Below are 19,587 nucleotides of genomic sequence, written 5' to 3'. Positions count from 1 at the left end.
GGGCAGAAAGGCGCACAAATCCCGTCTTTTTCGGCGCAAATAATCCATGAATTACCCCCAATGTGTCCAACTGACACCTTTTCTCGTTTCAATGTTTCTATGTTTCTATGCATTTAAGGTTCGCTCCTGCTGCAGCAGAAAGAGCAGCACCCTGCGAGGGTGGGCCGGGGGAAAGGGCGCTGCACCGGCGAGACAGAATGTACAACTCTGTTAGGGAGGCTCAGAGTGGGCTGTGGCCCAGTTAAAGCCATGTCTGTATATACCGATCCAATGTTTCTTTTCCTATTGTTTGCAGGTCCGCGATTATTCGGGAACGTACACCGTGAAGCTGATAGCCTGTTCTACGGCACCCTATCAAGAGTACAGCATCCCAGTGGTCTGCAATCCCAGAGAACCAATCACGTTTGACCTTGACATCAGATTTCAGCAGGTACACACCAGTCACTTCTTACGAATATTCAATATCTGTTAATGTTGTGGACTGCTTTCATATTGAAGTTTGCTACCATAGTTCAGTGGGTACAAAATGGAAGCCCTATATCCGTATGCAAACATGTAATACATTTTGTTTACATTACTTAAAAATGCCACCCTAGACTCCTATCTTGTTTAATTGGCACTGGCTTATGCAGTATGGCAGGAACTATTCTTACTGGTAGTATAGTTGTCGAATTGTAGTATGCATGTATGAAGGGGGTGCATATAGTTTGTGTGCAACATAAGAGTTCTGGTCAGCTTGTTAGGGGTGTGAGCCTCCAAGCTGTGCATTCTCTGCCCAGGGCCTACAGCCGGAGCACTCACCTACTGCGCTACAGATGGAAACACAACATGTTCCTTTTCCAAGCCTCTTTGCCTTTGAGTCTGTGGATCTCAGTGCTTAGGCGGCCATTTTGGGTGCGAGCACTACGTAAACGCCGTAGATAGCCAGACATAGTGGGGGCCACGCCCGTAGGGGGCTTGCCAGTCATCCCACATAGGGTGCAGTGGCCCTCTCGGGGGAGTAGGACAACTGCTTTGATAGCCAAACAGAAGTACAACTAATGAGTGAATCAAGGAAGGCTTTAGGTCTGCGGGTGATGGGCACAGAAAGAGAAAAAAGAGAATAAAAGGAGAGCAGAATGGGGCAGTACTAGAAGAAGAATACTACAGAAAAAAAACATTATTATCCAGCACTTTATTAACGAGAAAGTGATATCCTTGCAATTAATCGAAGGGTTCCAGTTAAAAATGATGCAGGATAATAAAGTGTCTGGCGAGATACCCGAGTGCCCAGCTAGAAGAGAGTGGGTATGCAGAGCAAAAGGCCAGCAAGGATTCCGTGTCCAGCTAGGAGAGAGTGGGCATGCAGAGCAAAAGGCCAGCAAGGTTTCCGTGTCCAGCTAGGAGAGAGTGGGCATGCAGAGCAAAAGGCCAGCAAGGTTTCGGTGTCCAGCTAGGAGAGAGTGGGCATGCAGAGCCAAAGGCCAGCAAGGTTTCCGTGTCCAGCTAGGAAAGAGTGGGTATGCAGAGCCAAAGGCCAGCAAGGTTTCCGTGTCCAGCTAGGAGAGAGTGGGTATGCAGAGCCAAAGGCCAGCAAGGTTTCCGTGTCCAGCTAGGAGAGAGTGGGTATGCAGAGCAAAAGGCCAGCAAGGTTTCCGTGTCCAGCTAGGAGAGAGTGGGTATGCAGAGCCAAAGGCCAGCAAGGTTTCCGTGTCCAGCTAGGAGAGAGTGTGTATGCAGAGCCAAAGGCCAGCAAGGTTTCCGTGTCCAGCTAGGAGATGGTGGGTATACAGAGCCAAAGGCCAGGGTGGGTATGCAGAGCCAAAGTCCAGCAAGGTTTCCTTGTCCAGCTAGGAGAGAGTGGGTATGCAGAGCAAAAGGCCAGCAAGGTTTCCGTGTCCAGCTAGGAGATGGTGGGTATGCAGAGCAAAAGGCCAGCAAGGTTTCCGTGTCCAGCTAGGAGATGGTGGGTATGCAGAGCCAAAGGCCAGCAAGGTTTCCGTGTCCAGCTAGGAGAGAGTGGGTATGCAGAGCCAAAGGCCAGCAAGGTTTCCGTGTCCAGCTAGGAGAGAGTGGGTATGCAGAGCAAAAGGCCAGCAAGGTTTCCGTGTCCAGCTAGGAGAGGGTGGGTATGCAGAGCCAAAGGCCAGCAAGGTTTCCGTGTCCAGCTAGGAGAGGGTGGGTATGCAGAGCCAAAGGCCAGCAAGGTTTCCGTGTCCAGCTAGGAGAGAGTGGGTATGCAGAGCCAAAGGCCAGCAAGGTTTCCGTGTCCAGCTAGGAGAGAGTGGGTATGCAGAGCCAAAGGCCAGCAAGGTTTCCGTGTCCAGCTAGGAGAGAGTGGGTATGCAGAGCAAAAGGCCAGCAAGGTTTCCGTGTCCAGCTAGGAGAGAGTGGGTATGCAGAGCCAGAGGCCAGCAAGGTTTCCGTGTCCAGCTAGGAGAGAGTGGGTATGCAGAGCCAAAGGCCAGCAAGGTTTCCGTGTCCAGCTAGGAGAGAGTGGGTATGCAGAGAGGTTTCCGTGTCCAGCTAGGAGAGAGTGGGTATGCGCAAGGTTTCCGTATCCAGCTAAAGGCCAGCAAGGTGTCTCATCTGCCTGTCTTCAGACTCCCAGAAAACGGGCATTCCATTATTCCGCATAGTTTCTTAACTGGCAATATTGAATTGCAAATGATGTCGCGTAGCATAGATGTTATTTACTTTATAATATTATTGTAGTAATGAGTAATAGTAGTAATATTTCTGTTTTATCTTTCTTCATCTGATGTAGTTCAGTTGTATGGATTGCGCCGAAAGAAAGTATTTTGTTGGGTACGTTCCCAGTTAGTATGAAGGTTGCAGTATTATCGCTATTAGTATGCAGATTCCTGTCAGTAGGGGGCACCCTGCTCTGGGCGAGGTGGGAGGTATGACGCACAGCTACAGGGTGACTCTCTCGCCCTTCACCCAAGGAATAGGGTTGCTCCATGGAATCACGTGGAAACCCCGCGGGATCTTCACTCCCCTTGATGGGAAATTAAGCATGGTCTTCATTGGTTCTGTTGATATTTGACTTTCCTGAAATCCACCTTCCTTCATTCTCAAACTCTCCTTTGTCACAGAGGCGAATCCTTTCCTACGATGCATCGGCGCTCTTTCAAGTGTGTCATGATGATGATAAAGACGAGGGTTGGTTTGTGTCTAAGGAATAAGCATTGCTTTCCTGGTTACAAACGACTGTGCACACCCTGGGAAATCCACCCAGATCAGGGATTAGGAATGGTAGCAACCTCTGCTAAACCTGATGCCCATCTACCCATGTGAGATTCCATGATGGACTGCAGCCCTGTGTGCCCGCGCGTATCAGAGGGGGAGGGGCGTTCTGGTGCCAGGTCTCACAGGGCTCAGCAGGTCATTGCAATGTTTGGGATAACACGCGGGGAAGCATTGGGTTGGCTTTGCCCTGTGCGCAAGGTCCTGGAACTGCTGAGAGAGATTGATGACCCCCGTAGGGTTCCTGGTCTGTTAGAGGTTGCAGGGTCCTCCCACCACTGAAGGGTTTTGAGAAGGCTTCCAGGAGCAGCAATGTGCAAAATGACCTGCAGTGTAGTGCTAACATACGTTACTCCCGGCTTTGTGCACTATGTGGCGGGTTTGGGGCAAAGTTTTTTGATGCAGTCTCTCATAAAATGATACGTGACGAATGACACATGTGACGTGGAGCGGAGCTGAAGGTATGGAGGGCCGGTTCCATTGACTCCTACCAGAACACTGTAATCCTCTGGACCCCTCATTGTATGGCTTCATGTACTCACCTCTGCGTTGTTTTCCCAGGTGAGCGACCCGGTGGCTGCGGAGTTCAGCCTGAATACTCAGATGTTCCTGCTCTCTAAGAAGGCTCTCTGGTTGTCTGATGGATCCATGGGATTTGGTCAGGAGAGCGATATCTCGTTCTCAGAAGGTATGAGAGTTCTCACAACTGGAACCACTTTTTTTCCTCCTGCCACGCATTGCTACCAGAGGACTCCATGTCCTGAGGACACCCTACTCCAGTTCAGGGCTTTGCTTTTTCTTTAATTTCACTTTAGAACATTGTATCCATTTGAAGTGACCCAAGACTGCAACTCCCATACCGTGGTCTGTAAACCAAGGACTGGGGGTCTCATGTGCTCAATGACACGCTTCCTTGCGATAAACTTAATCAGTAACAGCTTGCATTCTTTTTTGCAGTGACATATGTATGTGCCAGCTTTATAATCGCACCACATATTGTTAGCTGCTAAAATGGATAAGCAATACCGAGGAAAACAAGCATGCTCTTTAGGGCGCAATATCAGCAGGCAGATATTCTTTCATGTGAAGAGGCCCAGGCTTGGAGAACATATTATATAGTAAAAGCTTTGTTCCAAAGGTGCCAGATGGTATACAATGTTTGTATTCTAGATGGCAGAGAGCTGGGAAATGGAGCTAACGTTCCAGTTAGCAAAGCATTCTGGGCTTTTGCTTAGCACTCTACCATGCGCAGCGCTCTGTTATCCAGCCTCTGAACATTGCTGTCTGGCATTTTCTCATCCAAAACGCTCATATTAATGGCCATGAGCGGTGTCAGTCCAGAGGGCTTTCCGGATAATAGAGTGCCAGATAAAGCTTATGATGTACTTCCCTTGCCATGCCAGATGTTATTTTTCCATCTGTCGTTTTATTTTTGAAAATAGACCACCACATTACTTCAGCCAGGTCTACCATGCCACCTGCTGATCGATGCACTATTTCTTTGGTAAAAGCAAATGCATACATTTTGGCTTTGCGAGTTGCCAGTTTCTGTAACCTATTATTTATACGGGGTAGTGAGCGTAAGCTCCAGATAAAGGCATTAGGACACACACTCATTTTTAACCTATGTACACGGTAGCAAGCTTTCTTTCATGGTCCGAAATCCTGGAAATATATATCTAATTGTAACTACATTTTATTTAAATCGAAAGTAGATTTTTTTGCCCAATCTATTTTACTATTTTCAAAACAATGTAAAAAAAAAAAGTGCAAACATAGCCCAAAGGCAGTAGGGCTTTGTAAAGCTTCTATAGAGTAACATTTATTATACACCCTATTGTAAAGAAATCACGTCGAAAGGTACATAAATAGGGAGAAAGAAACCATAAAATAACATATAGACTAAAAAACACTCAACCTATGAAAGACAAAATGCACCAAAATCGCCTAAAGGGGGTGTGGACACCACTGCCACCCCAAAGGCCCATCTCTTTGCATGATTTCATACATTGTAGGCTCTTACTTTACATAGTATACATTCTAGGGCTCCTGGCGATTCCTTGATCTCTCCAGGTAGGTAAAATGATAATAAACACAATTGATCAGGGCGTCCTGAATATATGAAAAACTCCAGTGACTATAGAGAATTTAGTACATTTTACTTGTGACAGTTTCAAAAGAAATTGAACATAACAAAACACATTGCCTAACAAAAAGATCATCATAGTCTTAAACAATGGTATAAGTTTGAGGTCTTCACAGGACAAACACAAAAATTACACGGCCACGCTAGTGGCCGCGTAGTTATGGTTAAGTTGCTGTTTCCATAGGAAGAGCACTTTTTGAGTGGCTTATAACTTCGCTCCCCCTGGACGAATCCTCACCAAACTTTGCAAAAAAAGTATGTGGATCACTCTGAATTATTTTATAGGGGGTGTCCCAAAACCTCTGTTTTTTTCCATAGACTGAATGGAGGAAAAACTTTGCGCACGGCAACAGGCCAAACCGCAGGCCAAACCAAAGGCCATGCACCCAAGAACAAAGTTATAAGGTATAACTTTATAAGCCAACATGGATTTTATATAGTGCAGTGGTTGTGGGCAGGACGTACCCTTTTGGGTGCATGGCTGTAGGCCACACCCTGAAGAGTGTAGACCCTGTCCACAAGCACTTCAGGACATCACTTTCATACATCACAGCCATACATTCAATTATGTATCTGGTAGGTGTGACCAGGGCCTACACTCCTGAGTACGAATTGAGTACATGGTCCACTTAAAATGTTTCATTGTATGGGTGTGTTAATGATGTATAAGCGACCATGGATGTAATATGCTCTGCTGGTTGTGGCCAGGGCCTAGAGTCTTGGGTGCATGGCCGTAGGCCGTAGGCCATACTTCCAAGACTTTAGGCCCTGGCCACAACCACCGCTGCATGTCGCAGCAATGGATACACCTGTAGTATTGCTTATGGAACAGGTGGTTGTGGAGAGTGTGTAGAGAGTTGGGTGCATGGCCTTCAAGCACTAAACTTATAAGCTACTGCACACCCATACATAGCAATATCTATGGACAAACAAATAAGACTCTATACTAAGACCTCATCCACTGTAGCATACCACAACTATAGATACACCCGTAGTATCGCCCATCACTCAGGTGGCTGTGGGGAGGGCGTGCACCCAACAGCACATTTGTACGTTGTGTTGTTACACGCCCCAATGGGTGGTGTGGTACTACATCACTCTACTGGCTGTGGGGGGGGGGGTGCAGCAGTCATGGGTGCATGACCGACGGCCATGCACCCAACAGCATGTACTGTACTTACAAGCTACAATGGGTGTGTTATGGTGTGGTGGTACATTACTCAGGTGGCTGTGGGGAGGGGCTGCTGTCATGGGAGCATGGCCGAAGGCCATGCACCCAACAGCACTTTTGTACGCAGTGTACTTACACGCCCCAATGGGTGTGATATGGTGTGGTAGTACATCACTCAGCTGGCTATGGGGAGGGGCAGCAGTCATGGGTGCATGGCCAAAGGACATGCGCCCAACAGCACATTAGTACGTAGTGTAATTACACACCCAGTGGGTGTCATATGGTGTGGTAGTTGTGGCCAGGACGTACAGTTTTTGGTGCATGGCTGAAGGCCGTGCACCGGAGAACAAAGTTGTAAGCACTGCAGTTGTACGCCACTATGGATTTTATATACTGCATACCCATACGTTGAAAAATCTATGGCCTCACACCCAAGTTTGTAGCCTGTGGTCACAACTACTGCAGCATATCACAGGTATAGGTACACTCGTACTATGAAACATTATTCAGGTGTTTGTGGGGAGGGCCTAGCGTTTTGGGTGCATGGCCGAAGGCCATGCTCCCAAACCCAACTTTATACGTAGTGAAGTTAGAAGCCACAATGGGTGCGATATGCTGTGGTGGTTCTTCCCAGGACCCAGAGTCTTGGGTGCATGGCCAAAGGGTATGCACCCAAGACTCAAGTCATAAGCAGTGAGGTTATAAGTGAACATGGGTGTGGCGTGGTGCGGTAATTGTGTGCATGTCATAGCGTCTTGGGTGCATGGCTGCAGACTATGCACTCAAGAGTAAACTTATAAGTAGTCAAATTACAAGCACCATGGTTTTGATATGCAGCGATGGTTGCGGGTAGGACCTATCGTCTTGGTTGCTTGGCCGTAGGGTGTAGGTGGTAGGTTATACAACGAAGATGCTAGGGCCAGCCTACAGCCACTGCAGCATATTAGTGCCATAGTTTAGACGTGTAAATTTGCATATGTATGAGATGACTGTAATTATACTTACTGTTTACTTTGCTCAGAATCCATATTTGTCTTAGCACTTGGCGGAACGATACTTTTTCAATTTCTGTGATAAAAGAAAAAAGCATGTTAGGGTTTGCATTTTAAGAAGACTTATTACACTGTATAATAGATAGTTTAGCTTTTCTTTTTTAACCCTCATATTTAGTTTACAAACCAGTGTACTGTGCATTTTGCTCAGTTTCTGTGTTTGTTTTTCAAATCCTTGGGTCTGGGGGGAAAAAGAAATCCTTGTTGGATTAAAAAAAAAAACTTTATTTGCTATGCTACACACTATTTCAAAACCTTCTTAAAGGGACGTTATGGTTAAGTTGCACTAATAAAAACCTATGAAATTCAATGAAAAAACTTTGTTAAAGGGACGTTATGGTTAAGTTGCACTAATAAAAACCTATGAAATACAAAGAAAAAACTTTGTTAAACGGACGTTATGGTTCCAAGTAAAACTGAAAAACACCTGAAATTCGCCAGTTATTGTAATCTAAGCAACCATAACTCGCGCCACCACCGTGCACTGCTAAGACTAACACCCAGGACATCAAAGATGACATCACAAATGTCATTGATGACATCACTGATGACATCACACGTGAAATACATTTTGATGAAAAGTCTCTACAAGGAGTTGTGTTTATATTGTTGATAAGATGATGTCAGGCATGATCGGGAGACCTATCATGAACTACTTAATCTATTAGAGAATGTACTCATCTAATATTGTATTGGAATGTTGTTGTTAATATAGAAACCTAATCATATATAAACATAGGCAATGACTGTAGCATGCACCATACTAGTACACTATTTATAATATTGTAATTTTGGATAGTACAATAATGAATGCTCCCTTATCAGAGTTTTGAGTAATGTTAAACATGTAATAACTAGCTAACAATTCAAGACTTACAGCACTTATGCTGGTACAAACAAGACATATGAAGCACCACAATGCATACAAATCAGAGGCACATGCAGGGAAACTAAAGTAAGGAAGAAAGAAACTGCATCATCAGAAAATATTAATGACATTAAAGTTTATCTTCATGTATTCAAATGAATTGTGTGTTTGAGGCCTGCTCATTTCCCCATGTATGTGCACCATGAGCTGAGACCAAACCCTAAGGAAAGTACTTAAAGAACATAGGACAGGGTTAACATCTAGATATATAGCACCTTTTTAAATTTATTATTCTGACTGCCAGTGAACAAAACCATCTGGCCTATATATGTCAAGGAACAAAAACAAGTGGCCCAGATATTTGATGTCATCAATGACATTTGTGATGTCATCTTTGATGTCCTGGGTGTTAGTCTTAGCAGTGCACGGTGGTGGCACGAGTTATGGTTGCTTAGCTTACCATAACTGGCGAATTTCAGGGGTTTTTCAGTTTTACTTGGAACCATAACGTCCGTTTAACAAAGCTTTTTTCTTTGAATTTCATAGGTTTTTATTAGTCCAACTTAACCATAAGGTCCCTTTAACAAAGTTTTTTCAGTGAATATATATATGTATGATATTGTGGATCGGCAACATAAATGCACATTTTGAAAAACAAAATCATCTTTTTTACTTAACCTGTTGTACAAAATGAATGAGTCCCATTTCATCCATTGGGAGCCAAATGTTATTTCATTGGCTGATTCAAACAGCTAAATTAACAGTATGAACATTCAACACTGTATATGAGATTTGCCGACACGGGTGTGTTTCGGCCACTTTTAGCAGATGTGAAATGCTTAAGGTTGGGTGGCCTTCGTCAGGACGGGAGAAAGATTGATGTATATTCAATAAACGATGGACCCTGTCTGTACCTGTGGAGTAATCAAAAAGTGATGTGGTGTGTAAGTCTCATGGCCTATATTCGGGTGTATTATACATGATTTTTAAAGCTATTATTGCTATAATTAGTGAAACACCCATTAAGGGCTTACCGTGCATTTGTTATTGAGCATGGTGTAGAGGGGACTCCACTGTCACTAGTTTACAGAGGGTACTTCAAGGCTGAAAAGATGGTTTCACAATGTCACCTTGAAGATGATAGTCTGTCGAGAAGAATATATATACAAAGAGAAAAGGTATTGACAGAATGGTCACCTCAGTCTAAAAAGATCAACATGGGAGTGCAATGACAGCATGTTGATGTTGGTCACGGCAAAAAGTGGCCTCTTGTGATCAGTGACCTTAGAGTATGGAGGTGAGATGGATGTCTGTGCATGCCAGAGGTGGGTACTAGCACTGTGAGGTGCTAACTGTAATGGCCATATATGGAACCATCGGTAGCAAAGATGCTTAGTTGTGACGTAGGATATAAACGTGAGATTGAAAAACTGTGCAATGGCTAAATGACACACTCCCGTTGTTGCTCGCCTGGGTGTGACGTATTTAGTCCAGAGATGTGGGTTTGGGTCAGAATAAACATGGTGCATACCTCATCATCGTGCACATGCATGCCACATGTCTGATGTGCACCGTTTGTGCGAGAATGGGGTTTTATGTTTGTGAAAAAGCCGCCCGATCGACTGGCTAACTATTGGGCATTGGGTCTATCAGATGCGGCGTGCCGGGTGACCCGCTAATTGGCCGGTCGGGTGTAGGGGCCAGTGATAGTGGCTTTGTCCTGGCCAAGGATCTAGATAATAGATCTCTTACCTCGATTGTAATACTATGGATAGATCTATCGGGTGAGTAACAGACTCTCTGTGGATGTCCGCGTATAGCTAAGGCAGTGCTTTGCGGTCAGTGTGTATATTTGAAAGCATTTTGGTTGTCGTGGTTGCGATGTGCCGCTCAGTCCAATGGAACAGAAAAAATGGCAGCCATCTTGGGAAGGTTGGAAGGCTGACGATTGACAGTACAGCCCCACGGTCTTGCAAAAGTTGACACAACCCTGCACAACGGATATGTGTTGTGTGACTCGTAGATGTCAAAAACAAGTATATGGTGGCCCTAAAAATATATATATATGGATATAATAACTAGGGTGGACTGGGGTGGTGTTAATGGAAAATGGACACATGTTTGTTATATGGCCAGTTGTGTCCTAGAGTTTGGGACTAAAATTGTAGGTTTTGGTCTGCCTCAGTGTTGTCTTATGTGTGCCACACCTAAAAACACACATATAAAAGTACCTTGAAATAGAAAAGGAATACTTGGCTCCTTCAGTTTTTGAGGATTCAGTGTGAATGTCAAAATTGAAACATAGTGCCAAAATTGAGTGGGGGTGTCTGTTTGGGTGCCTACCAGAAGGAGGAAGACATATCTTAGTTATCGTGCCCCTATAAAATGGTACCACTCCACCATAAAACCCTGTTCTCGCACAAACTGTGCACATCAGACATGTGGTATGCATATACACTATGATGAGGTATGCACCATGGTTTTTCTGACCCGAACCCAGATCTCTGGTCTAAATACGTCACGCCCAAGCGAGCAACGACAACGGGAGTGTGTCATTTAGCCATTGCATGGTTTTTCGATCTCATATTTATATCCTACTATAACAGCTAAGCATCTTTGCTACTGACGGCACCATATATGGCCATTACTGCCAGCACCTCACAATGCTAGTACCCACCTCTGGCATGCACAGACATCCATCTCACCCCCGTACTATAAGCTTACTGATCACAAGAGGCCACTTTTTGCCGTGACCAACATCAACACGCTGTCATCACGCACCATGTTGATCATTTTAGACTGAGGTGACCATTCTATCAATATTTATTTCTGTATGTATATATATATATATATATATATATTTCTGAGGCTTGTGGAATCTGCTTAGATCACATGCTGTGCATAGGCCGACATCTAGTGGAAGCTGCGGAGTATTACAGTTTGTTTTTCGAAGTCGAAAAATGGGCGTCGACACAGGGCGTGCCAGTAATACTATCCCTAGTGTGACGTCCCCTGTACCCATGATCCCTCACGCGTCTAGGATCCCCAGATTGTTTTTTTCCGCCATTCTGGTCGGAAGCACTTCATCGGAGTTCCCTGGCTTTGCCATATTTTCACTCTAAACTAATTCTAATTTGCCCCGTTTGGCCAACCTTTCGTCGATCAACATCTCGACGCCGAACCGGGGAGGAGATCAACGTCGAATACCCGACGGATTGGGCCTTGAGGCTTCCGCCTCGGCTCGGGCCTGGGCCGCTGGCCTCGGCCCTACAAGTAGGGAGAGTGGGGGTGGTACACTTCCACACTCGACACCTTATTACCTACATACACTTGCCCGCTGCCCACAGGCGCGTATGGAGGGTACGCCCTTTCAGTTTTGCCCCAAGTGTAATAAGAAATACCCTTGGGTAGATAAGCACGCTAAGTGCAACCTTTGCCTACTCAGAGACCACCCCGAGACGGGTTGCAGGGCCTGTAGCAGGTTTAAGGCAAAAACTCTTAAGGACCGCTCCACCAAGCGTTGGGCCCACCACGCCAAGCTAGCAGCTATGGAGGCGGAGGGTACCTTCAGCGACGGCAGCGGCGCCGAACTTTCGGACGGCGAGGGCACCAAGGCGTCGAAGGACAGCCGAACGCACGTCCCCGGCCTCGGAAGGTTGTCCGTCCCGGCGACTATGGGGAAGTCCCCCGGCGACAAAAGCGTTACACATACACACGCTAAACACAAAAAATCCACCCGAGATTCGACGTCGTCGAAACCTCGGAAAGAGGCACAGAAGGAGCGGTCCGAAAGGACGTCCTCTGGGCGGTCCCGGTCGAGGTCGCCGCACGACGTCAGGCAAGCCTCCACACTTGCACAGAGTGCCTCGACCATTAATATCCCGGAAGATCAATCGTCCGGAGACGAACACGACTTCCACCCCCAGACTGCACCCCAGGAAAAGGGTACATTACTTGGGAGTAAAGAGGGGCCAGTTTCGAAGGCTAGTTCGAAAGACAGGGATTCCACCTCCGATCCTCGACGCCAGGCGTCGAAAGATAAGGGAAAGGGGAAACACACTTGCACCCACGGGGAAGGGGGTAAACAGCAAAGGAAACAACCCTTGCAGTCCTCCACTACAAAAGAACTGACCAAGTCTTCTCAGGGCCAATCCATAGAAAGTCCCAGCAAGGTCACCCCAAGCTCAAAACTCTGGTCATGCGAGGACATTGACAGAGTAATGTCAAGGATGTCTTCCTTGGCGAATTTTTTCGAAAGACACCCTGAACAACTCCTAGCTTTAAACCCTCAGGAACATTCTCCCTCAGGGTCAAGGGACCCTATCCCCTCAAATAAAAGACCCCGGGTCGAGACACCATTTAGGCCTTTAGACCCCATCGAGGTCCAACCCTATTCTTACCTCTTCCCTACAGACCAAGAAAACTCTTCCCTTATAGAAGGTCAGGAAATTGACACGCCAGAAGATCCTGCAGGATCAGATATTTACGGCGAAGACGAAGACGAGGATGAGCCAGAAAATAGCCCAGATATTTTCAGAATGGACTCACCAGTCGAAAGGGAAGCCCCAGTGTCTGACTCCCCAATAGATAATCAGCCCCTCCTGAATGAACTGCTCTTTCGGGCAGCTAACCACTTCCACATAGACACACAAGGTGTCCAGGAAGAAAGGGACTTTGCGGAAGAACTAATAGGGGAAAGGAAGCCAGTAGCCCAGACCATTCCCATCCTAAAATCTGTTCAACGCAGAATAGCACCATCCCTTGTCAACCCAAACCTGACAAGACCTGTAAATCCGAGAGTGGAGAAGCTGTTTAAAGCAGCCCAGTCGGACCCCCTATATATTAGAGGTCAACTTAAGCCAGACACTCTAGTAGTAACCAACACCCGCAAAAGAGCTGGTACACCATTATCTTCCTCTGAGGCTCCCCCCGACAAAGAAAGTAAAAAACTTTATGGTTTTGGCAGGAAAGTAGCTTCCACGGCAGCCTACCAAGCCAGAATCGCGAATTCCACCACACTGTTGGCTAGCTACAACTGTCACCAGTGGGAAGAAGTGGCAGCACTAATAGACTCTGCTCCCGAACCCCTTAAAAGCCAGCTAGCTCGCATTTGTGCGGAAGGAAGGAACGTGTCAGGCTGCATTGTAAAAGCAACTCTGGACGCCGCTGACAATGCGGGTAGACTTATAGCAGAGGGGACTGTCATCAAAAGGCATGCTTGGTTGAGGCAGTCGGGATTCAAAGCAGAAACACAAGCTGCGCTCTTAGACAAACCAGTGGAAAGTGATCTCCTGTTTGGGAAGGCAGTCGAGGACGCTCTAAAAAACGCTAAGGAAGAATTCGACACCCTCAAATCCCTTGGCCAGTTAACTACCAAACCACCTAACCAAAGAGGGAATGGCAATTTTCGTCGCCCCCGCGGCCAAAATTCCAATAGAGGAAATAGCTACTCCCACACCCAGGGTACACAGTGGAACACCAGCTCACAACAGTCTACCCAGGCGTATGGTAGGGGTAGTAAAAGAGGACGTGGTAGAGGCAGAGGCAGCCCCAGTAAAGGAGGAGGCACGCCTCCACCAAAGCAGTGACGCTCCGTTCAGGGTCCCTTCCCATGCAACCCCAGTAGGGGGACGAATATCAAGTTTCACCCAGGCATGGGAAGGGATAACTTCCGACAGATGGGTGCTGTCAACAGTATCCAATGGGTACTGCATAGAACTACTGCAACGTCCCCTAAACCATCCTCCAAGACAAAAAGTCCACTCTTTACAACATCAGAAGATCCTCCTCGAGGAGATCGCCATTCTGCTAGAAAAGGACGCAATAGAACTCGTCCCGGGACACCAGGTAAACAAGGGTATCTATTCAACTTACTTCCTTGTGCCAAAGAAAGATTTAACAATGCGCCCAGTTTTAGACTTACGGCCTGCCAACAAGTATGTCAAGCCACAAAAATTCCGTATGACCACACTACAAGAGGTAATCCCACTCCTAAAAAAGGGGGATTACATGGCAACCTTGGATATGAAAGATGCCTATTTTCATATTTCCATGCTCCCGGCGCACAGAAAATACTTGCGCTTCAAGGTGGACAGTCGCCACTACCAATTCAAGGAACTGCCCTTCGGGATAGCTTCTGCACCAAGGGTATTCACCAAGGTACTGGCGGTGGCAGCTGCACACCTACGCAGGGAGGCAATCCCAGTGTACCCTTATCTGGACGACTGGCTCATAACGGGGGAAACCCCAGGAATCTGCAGGTCAAACATTCAGAGGACAATCAACCTCCTCCACGAATTAGGCTTCTCCATCAACGAGAAAAAGTCAAGTCTGGTGCCAAGCACCTCAAAACAGTTTCTAGGAGCTATCCTAGATACTCAGAAAGGATTGACCTTCCCTTCGAAAGAGAGAATTCGGAACATACTTCTGCAAATTCCGCATTATCAGTCAGGTCAACAGATAACAGTACGCAAAGCTATGCGGTTACTCGGCATGATGGCGTCATGCATTTACCTGGTCCCCCACGCGCGTCTGCGCATGCGTCCCATGCAGGAATGGTTGGCGAAACAGTGGTCTCAGGCAAGTGGTCAGTGGGACGATCTAGTGGTCGTTTCGCCAACATTTGTACAGAACCTACACTGGTGGACAAGAGAGAATCTCGCAAAGGGGAAACCCTTTTACGATCCCGAAGTACAGGCAGTGGTAACTACAGATGCATGCCTGACGGGGTGGGGAGCTCACCATCTCCACCACACAGCTCAGGGTCTCTGGTCTCACTCAGTAGCCAAGAACCACATCAATCTGCTAGAGCTTCTGGCAGTATTCCGAGCGCTGCAGGCGTTCGAGCCCCATCTACTAAACTTGTCGGTGCAGATCAGGACGGACAGCACGACAGCCATGTTCTATCTGAACAAGCAAGGAGGGACTCGTTCGCCAAATCTGTCCAAGCTTGCCCAGAAAATATGGAGATGGGCACTCAGACGGAACATCTTCCTGTCATTGCAACATGTTCCAGGGGAGCTCAATTCCCTAGCGGATGCTCTAAGCAGAGACTCCCTCCCAGAAGAACACGAATGGGTCCTTCACAGAGACGTAGTAGAAGATCTCTTCTCTCAGTGGGGTTTCCCCACTATAGACCTATTCGCCACAAGCGAAAACAAACAATGCCCAGGATTTGCATCCAGGTTCCCACAACCGGACTCCCAGGGGAATGCCCTGTGGATGAACTGGTCAGGGATGTTTGCATACGCTTTCCCACCAACTCCTCTCATCAGGAAGGTGGTGTACAAGATGAACAAGGAATCGATGACGCTCATCCTAGTTGCTCCCATGTGGGCGAGACAACCATGGTTTCCACACCTACGCAGGATGGCGGTATGCGAGCCCATCAGACTCCCAGCCTGGTACAACCTTCTGTCCCAGCAACAAGGTCAAACAGTGCATCAGGAACCCAACTCTATGAACCTAGCAGCATGGCTCCTGAAGTCATAGAGTTTGGACATCTCAAATTACCACAGAGGTGTATGGACATTCTAAAAGAGTCTAGGAAACCAAATACAAGGCACTGTTACTTTGACAAGTGGAAAAGATTCGTTATCTGGTGCCAGTGTAAACAAATCAACCCGGTTGATTGCACTCCTTCCAACGTTGTAACATACATGCTCCACCTGCTGGATGCAGGGTTGGTTTTTAACTCTCTGAAGGTACACCTGGCAGCCCTCTCAGCCTACACCACATCCCATAACAAGGTTTCGTGGTGGAAAGTACCAGTGGTTAAAGCCTTCATGGAAGGAGTAAAGAGACTTCACCCTCCTATCTCGAACCCACCGCCAGGATGGGATCTCAATGTGGTGCTATCTAAGCTCATGGGGCCCCCCTTCGAACCCATGCATAAAAGTAGTCTCAAACACCTGACTTATAAAACGGCCTTCTTAGTAGCCATTACCTCCATAAGAAGGGTCAGTGAAATTCAGGCTCTGTCAGTGCAAGATCCTTTCTTTACTATCCACAAGGACAAACTGGTTTTACGCACACACCCTAGATTCTCACCAAAATTCATATCCAAGTTCCATGTAAACCAGTCCATCGAGCTTCCGGCTTTCTTCCAAAACCCACAAAGCTCAGCTGAGGTGAAACTACACACCCTAGATGTGCGTAGGGCGGTCTTATACTATGTAAATAAAACCAGACCGCTAAGGAAAACAGATCAACTGTTTGTCTCCGTAGCTACAGGCAGAGAGGGGGATCGCGTCTCTAAGGGCGCTATCTCAAGGTGGATTATCAACTGTATACAGCTGTGTTACTCTCTTTCTGAAAAAACTCTGCCTTTTACGCCAAGGGCCCACTCTACCAGAGGCATTGGGGCCACTCTGGCTTTCATTGCAAATGTTCCCCTTGACACCATTTGCAAAGCAGCTACTTGGAGCTCTATTCACACTTTTACTCAGCATTACTGCATTGACACTCATTCCAAGGCAGATACACAAGTGGGACAAGCGGTTCTAAGACACCTGTTTGCTCATGACCCTTCTCACATCCCACCTCCTTCTTCTGGTACTGCTCGCTAATCTATGCACAGCATGTGATCTAAGCAGATTCCACAAGCCTCAGAAGGGATACATTACTCACCGTAATCGTATTTCTGATGCTTGTATCTGCTTAGATTCACATGCGACCCACCCTTCCTCCCCTCCGAGAGAAGGCGCATGGTTGCTTGTAGTCTTACCTTTCTGTCTATCTGCTTGGACTATCTGTACTCACGCTACTCCTCATGCTACCTCATGTCAGGAAAAACACAATCTGGGGATCCTAGACGCGTGAGGGATCGTGGGTACAGGGGACGTCACACTAGGGATAGTATTACTGGCACGCCCTGTGTCGACGCCCATTTTTCGACTTCGAAAAACAAACTGTAATACTCCGCAGCTTCCACTAGATGTCGGCCTATGCACAGCATGTGAATCTAAGCAGATACAAGCATCAGAAATACGATTACGGTGAGTAATGTATCCCATATATATTATTCTCGACAGACTATCATCTCCAAGGCGACATTGTGAACCATCTCTCCAGCCTTGAAGGACCGTCTGTAAACTAGTCACAGTGGAGTCCCCTCTACACCGTGCTCAATAACAAACGCATGGTAAGCCCTTAATGGGTGTTTCAATAATTATAGCAATAATAGCTCTAAAAATCATGTATAATACACCCAAATATAGACAATGTGACTTACACACCACATCACTTTTGATTACTCCACAGATGCACACAGGATCCATCATTTATTGAATATCTATCAATCTTTCTCCCGTCCTGATGAAGGCCGCCCAGGCTTAAGTATTTCTCATCAGTGGCCGAAACACACCTGTGTCAACGACTCTCATATACAATGTTGAATGTTAATACTGTTAATTTAGCTGTTTGAATCAGCCAATGAAATAACATTTGAATCGCAATGGATGAAATGGGACCCATTCATTTTGTACAACATGTTATGGAAAAAATGGAAAAAGATTTTGTTTTTCAAAATGTGCATTTATGTTGCCAATCCACAATATGACAAATATATATATATATATATATATATATATATATATATATTTGTGTTAGTCCTGTGAAGGCATCAAACTTATACCATTGTTTAAGACTATGATGATCTTTTTGTTAAGCAATGTGTTATGTTATGCCCAATTTGCAACTTTGTCACAAGTAAAACTTACTAAATTCTCTATAGTCACTGGGGTTTTTCATATATTCGGGATGCCCTGATAAATTGTGTTTATTATCATAGGCTCTTACTTTACATACAAATGACATTACATTACATTACATTACCATATTTGGCATCCAGCTTTGTGCCAGCCGCCATGGTAGTATGATGCTGATTTATCTTCAGTGCCTTGTAGACTCCAGTTGCTGTTGTGTGGAGGTCCTTGATGCAGGGAGGCCGTTGCATTGATATTGATATTGATATTTTATTTCTATCGCGCTCGTACACAAGTGTTTCAGAGCGCGACGAGGCAAGGGAGGAGAACAGGGGAGAACAAAACAGCAATCTTACTATGCCGTGCAAGTGGATGGGAGAGGGGTCGGGGGACGGCAAAAGTGCATGGAAGGGTACGTTCAGGCTGTTGCATGCGGCAGCATTCATGCAGTTACATGTGTTCACTACGTTTTGCCTGAAGACACACTTCCTTGAGTTAGTCCTAGGAAAGTCTACATTTACTGTTCATAAGTTTAACGCATTGTGGATATGGAGATAAAGATAGGAGAAGAATTTTGCCTTCAAAAGTCAACAATTATCCATACCATTGATTGGTGCTTTAGACCTTCATTCTTGGCTCATAAGGTAATGTTACAAACAGGCCTCCAGACTGCTTTGCTCATAGTGGAGACAGAACATTGGCTTTCCGCCTACCTATGTTTGAATTATATATATGTTCATCATTCAGTGCTCACATATGCTTGAAATATGTATATTTCAGGTGATCCGATCTATGGACGTGTGATGGTGGATCCAGTACAGAACCTGGGGGATTCCTTTCATTGCAGTATTGAGAAAGTCTTCATGTGCACTGGATCTGATGGATATGTACCCAAGTACAGCCCAACTGATACCGAGTATGGCTGCTTGGCTGACTCCCCATCTCTCCTATACAGATTTAAGATCCTGGTAAGTCTTCTCTAATGGGACAAGGGAGGACTCACAAAGAAGGGCTACCATCTGCTCACCCTGACGTATCAGTCTTTGTACATTTAAAGCTCAGTGATCAGGGAGCGATTCCTATATAGCCTAACAATGTGTTTTCATGCATGCATGAACCTAACTTACTCGGGAGGATAGCTCAGGGACAACATGCTCGCCTTGGAAGCAAGACGACACGGAGCTCCACAGGTTTTATCCCCGGTCCACGCTTAGAAACCTCTGGGTATTAAGCACATTATAAATAACCTATCATATCATATCTCTTCATTCATTCTGGGTTATCAGTATACTGCTTGGTTTCTTCCCTGTCTGATTCACCCTAAATTCAATGCACAATTGTTCTAAGCTAAGGTCTCCTCGGACAATACTCCAAAGCAACCTTTCACCATAAAACCCTCTCTAGGCCACAGTGCCTCT

At 46.1% G+C, this 19,587-nt stretch overlaps 1 protein-coding gene across 1 annotated transcript in view; it reads left to right on the top strand.

Annotated features, from left to right (window-relative positions):
* FREM2 (FRAS1 related extracellular matrix 2) overlaps positions 1-19,587 on the top strand; it is a 796,190-nt gene that overhangs the window by 732,643 nt on the left and 43,960 nt on the right. The window contains exons 20-22 of the mRNA XM_069640403.1: positions 296-430; positions 3,790-3,916; positions 18,950-19,137. Coding sequence (XP_069496504.1) covers positions 296-430; positions 3,790-3,916; positions 18,950-19,137 — 450 coding nt within the window. The remainder of the gene's footprint in view (positions 1-295; positions 431-3,789; positions 3,917-18,949; positions 19,138-19,587) is intronic.

The sequence above is a fragment of the Ambystoma mexicanum genome, chromosome 7q (genome assembly GCF_040938575.1).
Source record: "Ambystoma mexicanum isolate Mex_15411 chromosome 7q, UKY_AmexF1_1, whole genome shotgun sequence".
NCBI classification, from domain to species: domain Eukaryota; kingdom Metazoa; phylum Chordata; class Amphibia; order Caudata; family Ambystomatidae; genus Ambystoma; species Ambystoma mexicanum.
Note: the sequence above shows the minus strand (reverse complement) of the source record. Positions and strands in the feature narration are given on the sequence as shown.